The following is a 16,848-nucleotide window of genomic DNA, read 5'->3' as shown; positions in this document are numbered from 1 at the left end:
GAGCGGGGCTGGCGAGGAGGGGCCAGTGCCCTCCGGCCAAAGCCCTCCTCCCCAGCTGGAGCTCTTCCCTCCCCGGCGCCTGGGCGCGCCCCGTCCTCTCTGGGGGACCCCCGGGCACGGGGAAGGAGGCACAACCCCTCCCCCGGCAACTCGGTGGGCAGCTTCTCCTGCGCCCCAGAGCCCCTCCTGCTGCAGAACCGGGCTCCCTGCTCTCGGGGGGGCCAGAGGGCAGCCCCTCCCGAGAGCGGCCCGGATGGCTGACCCCGAGCTCCCCAGCCCCTCGGCACACGCAACTCCCACGCCCACCCGAACCTCTCTCGGGCGGGTTTCCAGAAGGCGTCCTGTCCCTTGACCGGCCGCAGCCCCCGCGGAGCCCCTCGCTCCCTCCTCCCTGACCTCCCCCCTGCCCCGGTGCGCGCCTACGTGCGACCCTTCCCGAGCCGGGAGGTCACCCTGCACCTGCCCTCTCGGGGTCCCTCCCGGCCCTCTGGCCGCCCCCGCTGCAGTCTCCGTGGCTGCTCCCTCTCTCCTCCACCACCTCCGAGTGTCCCAGGGCCCCAGGGCTCGCTGCGCAGGCCGCTTCTCCCTCTACACGGGCTCTGGGCCGCCCTGGTGAGCTCGTGCAGGCTCCGGGCTTTCAGGGCCTGGTCCTGGCTCGCAGGTTGGCATCTCCACCTCCAGACACTTCTCCACACGCCAGACTCCCGTACCCACCTGCCAAAATCGGTTTGGATGTGAAATAGATCACTCAAATTTAATATGCAAAAAATGATATTGGCTATTACAATGTTTAGGCATTACAATAATAGTATTGCAGGGAATAGTCCAGGGCAAGCTACAGAATCCTAAAAAGAAATCTTAAATATGCATTGGTCCAATGTTTTTAATAAGTATATCTGCGGTCTTTCACATGGTTCGAATATCCAATTTTTGCCCTAACTGGAAAATACTTTTCCTCCTCATTTTTTCATTGTACATTTGTTCAGCGTCCTTTTCCATATAGTTGTTTTAATTTTTCAATGTGTTTATGTGATCGATTGTGTTCATGATCATTCTCAGGTCTTGTTCCCTACAGAGCTCCCTCTGTGTAACATTCCACAAACATGCCCTGAAATCATCTCCTGGTACATTAAAATTTTTATACACTCGTAATTAATTTTGGTTAGAAAGGACCCTGGATTCTAACTTTGTTTTCTCTCCAAAGTCTTAGTCAGGTGTCCCCAAACTATTTACTGGGTAATTCTTACTTGTCCCCTGAGTTGCAATGTGATCTTCATCAAATTCTAAATCTCTATCTGGGTCTTTTCTTGCGCATTTGTTCAAATGGCTAATATAGGTTCGTTGATTCCAGGATGGCCCCTCTGAGGAAATTATTTGATGTATCCAGTAGGGAAGGTGGGGAGCACGGTGAGGAGAAAGAGAGACAGACATCTGTCTGTCTCTCCTTTTGGAAGAGAATCATTTTGGAATGCTTAAGGAAGGCTCAGAGGAGTTTCTACCAGGTGACCTTTCAGAGGCATCTGTGGTTCTCCAAGTCCAATGCCAGCTGTGAGGACCCCACGTTGCGGGGTCTGGCATTAAGGACAGAGATCCAGTGAGGTGGGAGAGCCGGCTACCACTGCAATGTAGTACCTCTCAGAATCCTTTTCTGAGTTGGGTTTTCTTGACATCTCCACACTTGGGCTCTGTGCGCTGAGGACCCCACCAGCAAGGTGGGAGAAAGGGCAGAAGGTTCCTTCCAGGTCTGGAGGTAATAATGTCAAGACTGGAGAAGTGGTTCCCAGGCTCTAGGTTACCTGAGACCATCAGAAGTGATTGTATACCCCATGGTCACCTTTAAAAATGGTGGCATGTACCCAGACCCTAGAGTTTGCCTTCAGAAAACACACAGTCCCAGGTACCTGCAGGGGACAGCTGGGTTCTCTGCTTCCTTTCTCCCACGAGAATGGGAGTTTCTTGGCCTTCTCCAACTTCATCTGATAAGTAACTACAAATCACCCAAATCAACCTGCATTTCTGAGTTTATTGCTTGAAACCCACTGACACTTCTTAGTTGGGAGCATTTCGGTTTTCAGCGGCCAAATGCAGCGCTGAGTAGCCGGGGCAGGTGGGGCTCACTGAAGAACGGACTGCATGTGCCCCGACATGCTTGCTCAGTGGGGGCACTGGGCACTGATGCACACGAGCCAGTGGAGAAGCCACTTAAGGCCAGGGAAATGACTGTCTTCAAGAATAGTATGACTCTGCCCAACACTCACGCCAGAGAGTAAGTATTGTCTACCTCCACCAACCGGAGGGCAACCTCCATAATTCAGGAGGCACCGGGCAGGGCACTCAGAAAGGTCTGGCCTAAGTGGTGTGGGGGTGGGGAGGGATGAATGCTACACTGAACTCCTCTGGTCCCCTGTAGGAAACCTTCAAAGCAAGACTCAAACAGATCAAACTGTTTCCATTCACTTATTTAAAGATTTTATTTATTTTGGAGAGAGAGCACACAAACCGGGGGCAGGGTGGGGAATGGGAGGGGCCGGTGGGGGCAAGCAGAGAAGGAGAAGCAATGCAGGGCTCGATCCCAGGACCCTGAGATCATGACCTGAGCTGAAGGCAGACGCTTAACCGACTGGGAAACCCAGCACCACAAACTGTTCGTCATTCACTTAACAGCATCCCTGAACAAAGCTCATGAATGTGTTTAGGAATACAAAGATAGGCAGAACCTAAGGGAAAATCATAATGTCTGGTATCCATTCCAAAATGATCAGGCATGCAGAGAAGCAGAGAAGCAGAAGACACCAACCCATAATGAGGAGAGAAATCAAGCAATAAAAGGCATTCAGACTGGAAAGAAAGAGGAAAAACTGCCTTTATTTACAGATATGATCACCTAGACAGAAAATGTAATGGTCTACGAATGAGCCACTAGACTTATTAGGGAGCTTAGCGAGTTTTCAAGATACAGCACGTTTTAAAGAGAAGTTTAAGAACATGTACAAATTAAAAATAAGAGGTGTAGGGGTTGGGCCCCTGGGTGGCTCAGTGGGTTAAGTGTCTGCCTTTGGCTCAGGTCATGATCTCAGGGTCCTGAGATTAAGCCGCACATCAGGCTCCCTCCTCTGCGGGGAGCCTTCCTCTCCTCTCCCTCTTCCCCTGCTTGTATTCCCTCTCTCACTGTGTCTCTCTCTGTCAAAAGTAAATAAATAAAATCTTTTTTTAAAAACCACACAACTGTTTTTCTTCTACCTTTGTGGAGAAATTTTCTGGATTGTCAGAAGATTTGGTTCTATTTTTTCTCAGCTACTGAAAGTACCTGAAGAGAGCCTTCTTCATAGCTGAGAAGATAGTTGAGGAGAGTGCGCAGGGAGGGGAAAATACAGATATCACCATCATACCCTCTATTTCAAAGAGGGTCAAAGGATACCAAAGGGCCTGGGAGTATAGAGAATCCCCTAGAAAGCCAGGATTGCAATTCTTACCAACCTTGTCCTCTCCTCAATTCTCATCTACTTTTCCTGCATTTATCGTTTTCTGCATTTTTCATTAGTCACATGGATGCTCCCTGGGGCCAGCAGAAGGAAAAGCACGATCCCAGCCTCCCAGTGCTGCGGTTAGCCTGATACCTTGGCTAAGAGAGTGGGAGCTTGACTCGAGTACACCTAGCCTCTCTGAGCCCCAATTCTTCACCTACAAAAGGTGTAATCAGGGTGGTGCTGACATCGCCAGCTTGCAGTGAAAATTACAGACAGTAATCGGGGTCGAGAGCACAGTGGAGTGTCTGCACACACAGAAGAGTCTGGTTTTCACTGTATTTTCCCTCACTGGTCCTGGCAGCCGCAGCAGGCTGCGGGGGCTGAATGTGGCCAGCCCAGCGGGGAGCGCCATCGCCAGGCTAGCAGCCTCCCACTCGGCGGTCGCACGAGCCCACGGAAGTGTCCTGAAGAGTGAAGGCCCTGCTCTCCTGAGTCCTGCCAGCCGGCATGACCCTCCACGGTTCGCTGCGGCCCAGCGGAAGAACTTCTGCTGGCCATAAGGAGAGAAGACGCCTCCCCAGGGCAGCCTGTCCACTGATGGCAAACTTGAACTGTGCCACATTCAGATCAACAAGAGCTATGCAGAAACGGGCGGGAGCAAGAACAAGTGCAAATTGGTTGCGGGCATCACCGCGGTCCTCCTTGGCTCGGCCGCGCTCATCCTGGTCTGGGAGAAGCACTGCGTGTACCGCAGACCTCGGAGGAGGAGTGGGGGGCCAAGCAGACTGAGACAGCGCTGGACACCAAGGTCAGCCCCGCCCACAGCTTCTCAGCCACGTGGGACGACGGTCAGAACGCGCGGAAGAGAGCGGCGCCCGCCCCGCCCCAACCGGAGCCGTGCCTGCCTGTGGCCTCCAGTAAGGACACTGGCAACTGTCAGTTTGCAGAACCGAGGCTCGCAAATGAGCAATTCACGTGAAAAAAAGTGTTTCCCCAAGACTACGCTGCCTCCATCTGCCCCTCTCCCACCCCAACCAACAAACTGTACCAGCACTTTTCTTCTGTGATCAGAAACAGAGCCAGTAAAGCCCAAAATTCTAGTTCTAGTGTTTCCGAATTCTTTGCTCATGCAAACTGAGGTTTGGGGGGCTATGACAGGGATGTAGGGGAACTAGCATTCTGGTGGGGTGGGCGCATTTTCTGAAGAGCTATTTTGTATTGGAGATCTACCTCTTGGAATCTATCTTAAGAAAACAACCATTCAGGCGCACCTGGGTGGCTCAGTGGGTTAAGCCGCTGCCTTCGGCTCAGGTCATGATCTCAGGGTCCTGGGATTGAGTCCCACATCGGGCTCTCTGCTCAGCGGGGAACCTGCTTCCCTCTCTGCCTGCCTTTGTGCCTACTTGTGATCACTCTCTCTGTGTCAAATAAATAAATAAAATCTTTACCAAAAAAAAGAAAATAACCATTCATACAGAGCCTTACATACAAGAATTCCTGAGACATTATGTATAATAGGAAAAAATTTGAGAAAAATACAAGTGTTGAACCAATATATCATAACACATTGTGTATGTATCCATTTGATAAGATGTTTTTGAAGTTTAAGAGGTAAAGCCCAAATTTCAGATGAAAAATATCTCAGGGGGAAAAAAATGATGCTAAATTTGAAAAGCCTTACTCATTTATATGATGCTATAAATTTATTGTATTATTCCTACAACCCTAAAATTACAAAAGTATTCCAAAATGCTGACATTAGTTAATGCTGAACGATAGGAACCAAGCAATTTTCATTTTCTTTCATTTTTTTCAATGTTTTCAACTGCCTTGTACAAGTTGAATATCTGAATCCCAGAACCTCCCCTCCAACCTAAGGACAAATCTGGACGCTGAAAAGAAACTCAGACACCTAACAGTGGCTCAGTTTTATTATCTGTGGCAACCAATATTTAAGGCCAATGAAAACAAGTGAGCAGCGAGTACCCCAGGGCCAGTACGGCCAACAATTATGCCCCCAAACAAAGTGGCAACTACTGCAAACTTATGCGCCTGGGGAAGGACACACTGCCTAAAATGGGGCTCTCTTGTGAACTCAGCCCCCTTTTCCAGGCCGAGGCTTGGCAAAAAACGGGGGCACAAAGTGCTGCATGGTCTGAATTATGGTGGAAAGCTGGTTGAGCAGGGTGGCAGTGGAAATCTGCAGGAGAGCAGAGTCCTTGGCAGTGAGTTTGCTAAAAGTGAGGGGAAAAGGAAATAACTTTAGATTTGGTCAACGAACTCCCAGCCCCACTCAGTGCAAAACACCTCCCCAAGGTTACTCCTTCTCAGCTCCCTTAGAGCCACACCTGAAGATGCAATAGACCCTGTGCCCCATGTGCCTCTTTAGCCCAAGCCTTCGGTGTTTGCGTCCCAAAGACCGACCCTCATGCCGAGACTGGCCCAGGTTCCCACCTGCTCCCTCGAGCCCCTTCTAGAACTTACATCAGCAAGTCACTGCCAATCACTGCGAGCTCCATCTGAGCAGCGCCCTGGAAGGATTCCTCGCCTGAGATCAGGTACTGGCGGGCCATCTCCGCATCCATGTAGCACAGGAAAGGCACCCTGAGGGCGCTGGTGGAGATCCGGTTAAGGCAGCATCTTTGCAGACTTTAGGGCTGAGGCCGCCCCACCCACCAGAGGTCGGCCTTCCCCCAGACCGCCCCTCAGGCCCCCAAGACCACCTGGGGGGCTTCAGGAAGTCTGCCTCACAACCCCCCTCAGACCACCCCAGCTTTCTCTTCAGCTCCTCCTCCACTGCCGCCCCACTCCCCTCCTGCCCCCACTCCGCAAGTCCCCCGCCCGGTCCCGGGTGCTCCTTCGAAAGGATACAACTCCAACAGCTGGCTTCCTGAGGCTTCGCCCGAGGCCAAGGCTGAAGCGTCTTCACCGTGCCTAGGGGCAGGTGATGCCCCCTCGAGCTCGGAAGCTCCCCCAGCCACTGTGCCCTCAGCTGCGGTCCCGTCACAGCCTTCGGCTTCTCCGGGGCCTCTGGGGCCCGCGGGCGCTCCGGCACCACCGTTGGCGCCCCCCGCACCACCGTCTGGGGCCTGCATGGCTGCTCCGACTGCCTTCTTCAAGCCCAACCCTGCCACTGAGACTCCCTCCTGAAGCTCCGCCCCTCCACGCGCAAGGCCGCTGGGAACACACAGGACGCATGCGCAGACAGACCTTGGGTATGACTTCTCGCATGTGATTGGTTCCCGCCAAGCCGACCCTGCCTGCGCGGGAAAGCAGGCTCCCTCACGAAGCCCCGCCCCTAGCACACGAGGCAACTCAGGTTCCCTACTGCGCCTGTGCAAACAGGCCCCTCCTATCCTTGACTGAGAGGCTGGAAGGGAAACGTGTGGTTGGAGGAAGGGGGAGTAGTCCAGACGAAGGGGCACAGAAAAAAGGGGCAAATGTGGCAGGGGGAATGGGGTCAAGACATGGCTGATTTACCCTTCCGGGGACACTCGACACCATGGTTTGGACTTGGAGAGGTGTTCACTGAGGGAAAGAGACTGTCAATGGCCCTGTAGTCCCTCTGTGTATCTCAGTTACCCCATCAGTAAATGGCGAGGGGACAGTGGCAAGCTGGGAGAAAGTGGATCATATCAAAAAGTCTCTTGTCAGTCTCAGACTTTTAAGATTCTAAGAATAACAACATTTTTAAGTTGCAAGAGCTATTTATAGGTTCTGGACACAAGTCTCTAATCAAACATGATTTTAAAATATTTTCATCCATTTTGTGAGTTGTGTTCTCAATTTCTTGATTAGTATTATTTGCAGAACAAAAGTTTTTAATTTTGATGTAGCCAATTATTATTTTTTTTAATTTTATCTATTTATTTGACAGACAGAGATCAGAAGTAGGCAGACAGGCAGGCAGAGAGAGAGGGGGAAGCAGGGTCCCTGCTGAGCAGAGAGCCCAACGCGGGGCTCAATCCCAGGACCCTGAGACCATGACCTTACCTGAAGGCAGAGGCTTTAACCCACTGAGCCACCCAGGTGCCCCGATGTAGCCAATTTTATTTTCTTCTTGGTCACTTATATTTTTGGTCCCCATTCTATACAGAAAAAGATTGATATGCTGCAATATACAATCCCACTGGGCAGTGACTTGTGTAGAAGAGCAATCACCATATGCATGCTGAGGTCACGTTCCTAAGAGCAGATGGCTCATAAGGTGTGTTAGCTAATTCTATGTATCAGCTTGCCTGGTCACAGGCACCCCAAGTACACAATGTTTCTGGGAGTGTCTGTGAGGGTGTTTCCATATAGGGTCAGCATTTGAATCTGTGGATTCAGTAAAGTAGACCCCCAGTTTTGGGTAGACATTATCCAATCCCTGAGAGCCTGCATTAAACGAAACGTAGATGAAGGAGGAATTTGCCCTTCCCCTCTTTCCTCTCTGTCACTGTTGAGCTGTGACATCCCATCTCATCTCATCTTCTCATGCCCCCCTTGGACTGAGATTTACACAACTTCCCCCTCCCTTGGTTCTCAGACCTTCGGACTCAGGCTGAATTACACCACCAGCTTTCATGGGTCTCCAACTTGCAGGCAGCAGGTCATGGCATCCCTCAGCTTCCATAATCAATCAATCTACATCTATCTATCTACCTATCTATGGGACCCCTCAGCTTCCACAATCTATCTATCTATCTATGAATGAATGAATTGGCTGTTGGTTTTCTTGGCCCTACTTCTCTGGAGAACCCTGACTAATACAGATTTCGTACCAGGAGGAGTTCCAAAGGAACAGGATTTTAGAGATGAGTTCTCTGAATTGGCTCTCAGGTTTCTGGAATTGACTTTCCAATCTGATTAGATTTAAAGATGCTCATGTCTGTTTCTAGTAGTAAAGAGAACACTGATAGCCCATAGCATAAACTGATAGAGATAAGCAAAATATCTGCCTTGGATACTCCTAATCAACCACATAGAAGGAACAAGGAGCCAGGTGACTCTGTATATATTTTTGAACATTCTTTTGGAAAACTCACAAATACAGCGATGTTGGTGGGTAGCTCCTAATGTGGCTGGACAATGTGGTGAAAGGAGAGGATGGGCTCGGGATTTGAATTCCCGGCTCCAACACCGCAGAACTGGCTTAAGAGCCCCTGAGTGTGCCCTGAAAGAAACACTCGTGTTCTACAGTCACAGAGCCAAAATTGCTGGAAATTCAAATGCAGAACCTCATGTGCAACTACCTGAATTACAATGCAAGCTGAACCTCCAGACTTGAAGGGTGCCCACAGTTAAACTGAGGCAGTAGACTGGGAAAGAAGGGGACCGTACAAATTAAGATGGAGAGGACATGTGGGAATACACTACTGAAGCCAAGGCCACTGAACCCCTAAACTGTGTTGAGTCTTTACCAGTGGAAGTGGCCTCCCCACCCCCAGTGACAGCAGCCTCTAAACTCACAGTGGCGTTGGCCTCTCCACCTCCCTGTGAGGGGATTAACTACACATCGCCCAAGGAAACCATAATGGCGTCCCCTGAGGCAGCTGCTAGGCAAGATGGAACTGACTCTGTTCAGGACCTACCCCACCACCCCGCTTTGCTTCTAGACCTGTAAGTAGACTCAAATCCCAGCAGGCCCCCACAGGCAAGGTACAAAGTGTGACCTGTGAGGAGGTATGTTTCACTCCAAAACAATGGAACATACCAATTTATCCGGACAGAAATTCGGGGACCACGTGTGGGAATGGATACCGAGGGTGTGGGATAATGGTGGGCGGGATGTAAAGTTGGATCAGGCCACATTTATCCACATGGGCTCACGAAGCAGAGATCCTGCATTTAACACTGCATCTCCAGTATGCAACAGGTCTCTATTAGAATTAGAAAGGTCTCTGATGTTTGATTATTTGGACCTAAACGTGGATCTCCATGAACAAAGTAGAAATGCTGAACCTGCCTTGCTTTAATATAGAGGAAAGGATCAGAAGGCTTACAAGGTTAGAATGTTCAAGTGGATTTGTCATTTAAGACTAAGACCTGCTCACCCACCCCGGGAGGGTCCAGAAGACACACCTTTCACCAATGCTGTGAAGAATCAATTTGCGAAGGGAGCACCAGCTTCCTTGAAGGGTTCTGTGATTGCTCTTCTTGGCAGGTCAGACCTTATAGTGGGAACCGCAGCCGCGGAATTAGGAACCCTTGATGCAATGGTAGTATTTGGGTTCCAGCGTGGCAGAGGCCAGTGGGTGGCGTTTAATCACCAAAGGCAGGGTGTGACTAAGGTTTCTATAATGGACAGCAGAGGTAATGCAGCGATCAGAATAGCGGGACTCACGCAGTCACTGTGGCGTTGGCTAACTGAGCATGATGCGACTAGAAGTGAAACGGGAAGCCTGCTAAACTCCTGATGGATCTGTACAAGCAGAAATATCTAAATCAAGTGAACACAAGTCTTAAGTCTAACCTGAATCGTTAAAGAAAGAAATTCATGGCCCCTCAATCATTTTCAAGGCGTGAGCCAGTTCACAGACCCAGATCCACTGGGTGGAAGAAGGGAAGCCCGGGTCCCCTTCACGAGCGAGCTTTACACACTGCTGAGAATTTATAACTCTTGGTCTTTCTTCCTCCTAGCCTTCCCCGAAGGGACCGATGGCCTTTGACGAAGGTAATAGTACACAGATATAATCAATCTTTTGGGGGACTACAGACACTGGCTCTGAACTGCTGCTAATTCCAGGAGACCCAAAATGTCCACTCTGGCCCAGCAGTCAGAGCAGAAGGCTCTGGAGGCAGGGAGATCCATGGAGTTCTCGCTAAGGTCTGATTCACAGTTGCCCAGTGGGTTCCTAAATGTATCATGTGCTCACATCCCCAGCTCCAGAATGCGTAACCGAAAGAGACCATCTTTGCAGCTACAGTTTCTGTGACCTGTGGAGTGAGGGTCAACTGGAAGCCTCTAGAACTGCTTCTACCTAGGAAAACAGTAAATCAAAAGCAAGACCACATTCATGGAGGGAGTGCAGACTTTAGCGCCACCATCAAGGACTTGAGAGATGCAGGGGTGGCGATTCCCACCACATCCCCATTCAGCATTCCCGTTCAGCTTGAGCAGTCGAGAGATGAGTCTTAGAGCACGATGGTGTGTTACCATAAACTCAGCCAGATGGTAGCTCCCCTGCAGTTGGCGTGCCACCTGTAATTTCATTGATCGAGCAGATAACACCTCCCTTGATACCTCGTATGCAGCGATTTTTAAAAAATATTTATTTATTTATTTATTTGAGAGAGACAGAATGAGAGCACAAGAGGGGAGGGGGGGTCAGAAGCAGAGGGTGAAGGAGACTCCCCACCGAGCAGGGACCCCCGACATGGGACTCGATCCCAGGACCCCGAGATCATGATCTGGGATGAAGGCAAATGCTTAAGTGACTGAGCCACCTGGGTGCCCCGCTCTGCAGCTATTAATCTGGCAAATGTCTTTTTCTCCATCCCTGTTGTAAGAACCGCCAGAATCTGTTTTCACTTCACTAGACCAGTAATATGCCTTCCCTGTTCTACCTCAGGGGCGAATCGGCTCTCCAGCCCAGGCTCATAATTTCGCTTGCAGGGATCCTGAGTATCTTCCCTTTCCACAAGATTTCACACTGGCCCATCACGTCGATGACATGCTGATGGGACATAGTGACCAAGAAGTAGCAACAGCTCTAGACTGATTGGTAATGTGTGTGTCTACACCATATGTCGGAGGTTGGGAAATAAATCCAACAATTATTCAGGGGCCTTCTTGGTGAATTTCCTATGGGTCCAGTAGTGTGGGGCACATCAAGATAGCCCTTCTGAAGTGAAGAAGACGTTGTTGCTTCTAGCTCCTCTTTTACCACAAAAAGAGTCACAATGTCCACCATGCCTCTTTGGGTGTGGGAGGCAACATATCACTCATTCCTCCGACATATTGCAGCCCATTTACTAAGGGGCCCGAAAAGCTGCTAGTTTTGAGAGGGGCCCGGAACAAAAGAAGGTTCTGCTGCAGGCTCAACAGGTCTGGTGGTGCTCAAGGTGCCAGTGATAGCCAGTGACAGCTAAGGATGCTGTTGGGAGCCTGTGGCAGCACTAGAGGTGAATCACAGCACAGGCCTTTAGGATCTCGGAGCAAGGCCCTGACCCATCTCCTCTTCTCTGGAGAAAACAGCTCTTGGCCTGCTCCTGGGCCTCACTAGAGGCCCAGGAGCTCCGACACCAGGCCATTGAGTTACTGTGAGGTTAGAGCAGCGCATCCTCACTTGCATGTCCTCTGACCACTGAGCCGTAAAGCTGGGCACGGACATCACCATGTGGACATGTTACACGTGGAACCAGGCTTGAGCATACCTCGAAGGCACGAGGAAATGGCAAGTGAAAATGTGGCCTGGGGCACCCGGGGGGCTCCGCTGGAAGAGTGTGAGAGTGTAGATCTCGGGTTTGTGAGTTCCAGCCCCATGCAGGGTATAGAGATCATGTCAATAAATTAAATAGATAAACTTCAAAAAAAATTTTAAGTGAAAAATGGGCCCAAATGCCCATGGTCCCCAGCGCTGCTGCCCTGCTCCTCTCTCCCGGCACCTGTGGCCTCACGAGGAGCTCCATATGACCAGTTGGCAGGGGAAGGGCAGACTCGAGCCTGGCTGACGGAGGGTTCAGCGCCACACCCAGGCAGCACTCAGAAGCAGGCTACAGCTCTGCTCTGGGATGTCCTCTGAGACTGCGGTCAAGGGGGGGCCCTCCCAGTGATCAGAGATTGCAGCAGCGCGTGCAGCACGCCTTGTTGCTCACTGTTCTTGGAAGGAGAAATGGCCAGACATGCAATTATATACCAGCCAGGGGCTTGGTATACCAGCCAAGGGTTTGGCAAGATGCTGAGGGATTAGGAAGGAGCATGATTGGAAATTTGATGACAAAAGGGCCTTGGAAAGAACTTTCCAGAAGGGCAAAAGCATGAAGGCGTCTTTTTCCATGTGAATGCTCAGCAAGGAGCAACTCCGCCGAGGAGGATTTTCGTGATCAATCGATAGGAGGACCCGCTCTGCCGGCTCCTGTCAGACTCTTTCCTGAGTCAGCGCAGTGGCCTCATGAACAATGTGGCCATGGACACAGGGACGGAGGTGACGCCGGCACTCAGCCACATGGACTTCCACCCACCAAAGCTGATGACATTAGACAACTTCAGTTGTGAAAAGGGCAGCGTTTTGTCCTTGCTGGAATGCAGGCTTCCTCAGGAGAGGGGTTCACCTTCCCTGCACGCCCCCTCCCCCCCCTCCCCCGACGCCGGGTCTGCGGCCCCACGGGAGCGCCGGAGCCGCGCTGGGGCGGGGACAGCGCGGAGCCCGGCCCGCGGGCGAGGAAGTCTCTCGACGGCCAGAAGCGCGGCGCGCGGGCGCAGCCTTGCCCGGTCTTCCCGGCGTCGGCCCCCCGCCATCCTGAAGCGGCCGCCTTGGCAGAGCCCAAGCCTCGCGGTGGCGGGGCTGGCCGGGGGCCACCGCTCGCAGGGCCGGGGCGAGGCTCCCCAGAAAGCCCCGCGAGCCCCCGCGGACGCGCATCCGCTCCGCGGCCTCCTGCTCCCCTGGGGTTCGTGGCTGCGGGAGTCACTGACTGATCGGAAGCCGCACCAACTCCTTATTCCCCCTCTTGACCCACCGGCGACACTAGTGTTTCTTGCTTCTGTGGCCTTGTGCTCTGGGGTCCTAGAGGCCTTAGTTCCGAAGGGAGGAAAGGTCCTTCCCAACAGGAAGCCCGACACCGGTTCCGCCGAACTGGAAGTTAAGACGCCACCTGGCCACGTGGGGCTCCTCGTGCCTGTGAACCGACGGGCAAGGAAGGGGGGTTCCTGTGCTGGCTGGGATGGTTGATCCTGATTACCAAGGGGAAATTGGACGACTACTCCACCATGGAGGTAAGGAAGACTGGGGTGCAGGAGATATAAAGGTGTTTCTTACTATGAAGTCTCTTAGCGTTCCGCCCTGTGATTAAAGATAATGGAAAACTACAACAACCCACTCCAGGCAGGACTATTAATGACCCAGAGCCTTCAGGAATGAAGGTTGGGATCACCCCACCCAGTAAAAAACCAACTGAGGTGGTTGCTGAAAGCAGAGGGAATATAAAATGGGTAGTGAAAGGAGGTTCATGTAAATACCAGCGATAAGCATGTTACCAGTTACAGAAACAAGGACGGTAATTGTCATGAGTATTTCCTTTTGAGGAATGCCTGTGTGTGTGTGTCTGTGTGTGTGTGTGTTTTATTTCCTCTCTTATTCCCTTATCATGTACCATAAGATATATTGATTTTATATCATAGTATTTAAGTTGTGTGACTTTTATTTTGTTCTGTTTTTTAAAGATTATTTATTTATTTATTTGAGAGAGAGAAAGAGAGTGAGCAGGGGAAAGAGCAGAGAGAGAGGGAGAAATAGGTTCTGTGCTGAGCAAGGCTCCATCCCAGGACTCCAGGATCATGACCTGACACAAAGACGCTTGATAGACTGAGCCAGCCAGGCGCCCCACATTTAGTTACTGTTAAATCATAGTACCTAAGTTATGAGGTATCGAGAAGAAGAGTAAACATCATCACTCAAGAACTTTAACTCCTCTTCTGGGGAAGGGGTTAGTGCATTTTTTACTTTCTCCAGGATAGTTGTACCATGTTAATGGGAATTATGATCTTGTTATTGTCGTTATTTGAGATTAAGTATGGTTTAAGGATATGTGTACGGGTGTGAATTTAACACCAACTTGTGATGACCCTCGTGATGAGTGATGTGTGACCCATCTTGTGATGGTTAATTTTGGGTCACCTTGACTGGCAATGGGGTGTCCAGATTAAATGTTATTTCTGGGTGTGCCTGGGAGGGTGTTCTCAGATGAGATCAGCATTTGAATTGGTGGACTCAGTAGACTGCTCTCCCCAGTGTGGGTGGCCTTATCCAATCTACGGAGCACCTGAATAGAATGAAAGGCAGAGGGAAGAGGAGCTTACACGCCTTTTCCCGTCTTACTGCTAGAGCCGAGACCTCTCATCACACATTCTCCTGCCTCTGGACCTGGATTTATAGCAGCAGCTCTCCTGGTTCTCAGGCCTTCAGACTTGAACTGAATCATACCACTGGCTTTCCTGGGCCTCCAGGATGCAAACAGCATATTGTGAGGCTTTTTAGCCTCCATAATCACATGAGCTAATTCCTCATATATTGTTTATGTCTCTCTGGAGAACCCTGATTAATACACTAAGACACTTACAAGATGCTGCTGCTCCTGCCTCTATGACCAAAAAAGATCCTAATCTTCATTTGCAGGGTCCCCCTGTGGCATAGCCAAGGGATTAATTCAACCACGGCCATGGGAGAGGCCTACAACACTGATGTTACTAATTTGAGGCTCCCTGGAAGAAGAAACTGACAAATATAGGCCTCCCCAAAGTATATCCAGTAACCACATACATATAGATAAACACACACACAGAAACACACACACACACACACACACACACACACACACACACACTGGGAAAGTTGCCGGATAGTTCCCAAATAGTGAATGGTCTGAAGAACATTGTTGGTGGGAAGTGGGATGAGACTTACGCAGAACCTCATTCGCTTAGAGGAATTTTAGGTAAGATGTAACAAGGTAAGGAGGAATTTAGGTAAGACAAAAATAAGGTAGGCCTTTCTCTTTTTTGCCACCGTCCTCCTGTGTGTGGACATTTCTGGCCACGTCTTCTCACAAGACTTTCAGAATCAAAGGATTCCTGGCCAAGAAACAAAAGCAGAACTGTCCCATTCCCCCAGGGGATCCAGATGAAAACTGGTAATAAAATCAGGTCCAACTCCAAGAGGAGCACTGGAGAAGAACCAGGCTCAGTCTACAAGGCATCACACATCATGAGAAGACACACCTAATTGGCACACATATTTAATTAAGCTGTGTGAATATCCTGTGTTCTATCCTATCACTCTGTAAACATCCTTCCTTCTTGGCCAATAGACATGTTTTCTCAGGGAAATGATTTTTCTGTTACTACCTCTCTGCACCAGTAGGTTGGTTCAGTAATAAATGTGAAATGTTTCAGCTTTAGAAAACAAACAAACAAACAAACAAACAGGTAGTGATGGAGGGTGGGGGAGAACGGAACAAACCACTCAGTAGTGTGGTCATGGGGAAGAGCTTGGGTCACATACCCTCTCTGCCATGTGATCCACCACAAATGAATCAAGAGAGATGAGGAAAGTCGAAAGATCACTTTGGGAAGGCTCTTTAGGGAGAGTTGAGGTAAGTCCCCCCTACCCTAACAAGATAATTTGGCCCTTCCTCTCATTTGACCCCCCTCTCCCTGCACACAAATGGGATGGGCTGGTGCATTGTGATGTCAGTCTGAGTCATCCCAGGACTACCACTGTCTAGGAGGAGTTTCTTGGTGACTAGAGGAAGCTGAAGGGTATGCCTCTTCATTGTACTAGAGAGAGTATATATAGGGAGATCAGGAGAACTGTTGGTCAAGACAATGTTGCCTTAGACGTGGTAGAGGTGAGTGGGAAACCACAGGAGCCCAGCACAGATTCAGAACCACCAATGACAAGCATTAACCAGCCAACTACAAGCAACAGACAGAGGATGAATGAGAAGAAACCCTGTCAACCCAACATCGAAGACATTGAAAAGGTCAGGTCACACAACCTATGGTCCTACTCTACACCCCAAGACTCCCACCTGTCCTGTCTGGGACAAACTCCCTCCTCAGCCCACACCCCTTTTATAAATCCACACTTCCCATGCACCAACTCCAACCCCCCATCCACTGCTCCCAAACTAATGTCCTCTCTTTTCCCACCAGTTGAAGCAGATCGTCAACAGGGTAAAATTAGCCCTTCAACAGAGTACAAGTAATCCAAAGAAAACAAGAAAGCAGAAAGGATTAGTCTGTTACCGCAGGGCATATAAAAAGGCGAATCCAAATAAGGCAGTCCAAGGAAAAAAGAAACTGGACAACTCTGCCTCTGCGAGTAATGTCTCACCCAAGTAGAGCCCAAGACCTAAAACTCTTCTCTGCATCTCCAGAGGAAATTCTGAAAAACGGCCAATCCATAAAGAATAAACCTTATACCAAAATGTACACTAATGGTGACAATAAAAGCAACACATTTTGAAAATGATTTGTGTATGTGTCTTTTGAGTTCTCTGATGGTATGGAGGTTGGAAGAAAGGGAAGAGACAGGCTGTGAGGCGAGAGGTATGTAAAGTTCAGGAGGGCTGGGGCCACTGGTAGATCGGCAGTTACACAGTGATTGGCTACGAAGACTGGGTCATGGCTGAGCACTGAAGATGGATTTCCCTCCTTGATACTTTAACCCACAGGCAAGGAAGA

At 50.2% G+C, this 16,848-nt stretch overlaps 1 protein-coding gene and 1 pseudogene across 1 annotated transcript; one reads left to right on the top strand and one right to left on the bottom strand.

Moving 5' to 3' along the window:
- Positions 1–5,389: 5,389 nt before the first annotated feature.
- LOC131822197 (cancer/testis antigen 1-like) lies at positions 5,390–6,599 on the bottom strand. The gene is made up of 3 exons (XM_059158643.1): positions 6,339–6,599; positions 5,952–6,080; positions 5,390–5,701 (listed from the first exon to the last, which is right to left on the bottom strand). Exons 1-3 carry the CDS (start codon positions 6,560–6,562, stop codon positions 5,563–5,565), a joined length of 492 nt encoding a protein of 163 aa, XP_059014626.1. The 5' UTR covers positions 6,563–6,599; the 3' UTR covers positions 5,390–5,562.
- Positions 6,600–10,106: 3,507 nt separating this feature from the next.
- LOC131821102 (uncharacterized) lies at positions 10,107–11,759 on the top strand (annotated as a pseudogene).
- The last annotated feature ends 5,089 nt before the right edge of the window (positions 11,760–16,848 follow it).

This window comes from Mustela lutreola, chromosome X, assembly GCF_030435805.1.
Source record: "Mustela lutreola isolate mMusLut2 chromosome X, mMusLut2.pri, whole genome shotgun sequence".
Lineage (NCBI taxonomy): Eukaryota > Metazoa > Chordata > Mammalia > Carnivora > Mustelidae > Mustela > Mustela lutreola.
Note: the sequence above shows the minus strand (reverse complement) of the source record. Positions and strands in the feature narration are given on the sequence as shown.

Excerpts from the sequence above, each read along its gene's own strand:
- LOC131822197 (XM_059158643.1), bottom strand. The coding sequence starts at position 6,562 with ATGCAGGCCCCAGACGGTGGTGCGGGGGGCGCCAACGGTGGTGCCGGA. Across the intron at positions 6,081-6,338 it reads GGAAGCCAGCTGTTGGAGTT|CGCCCTCAGGGTGCCTTTCC; the intron begins GTATCCTTTCGA and ends GATCTCCACCAG. Across the intron at positions 5,702-5,951 it reads ATTGGCAGTGACTTGCTGAT|CAAACTCACTGCCAAGGACT; the intron begins GTAAGTTCTAGA and ends CCTCACTTTTAG.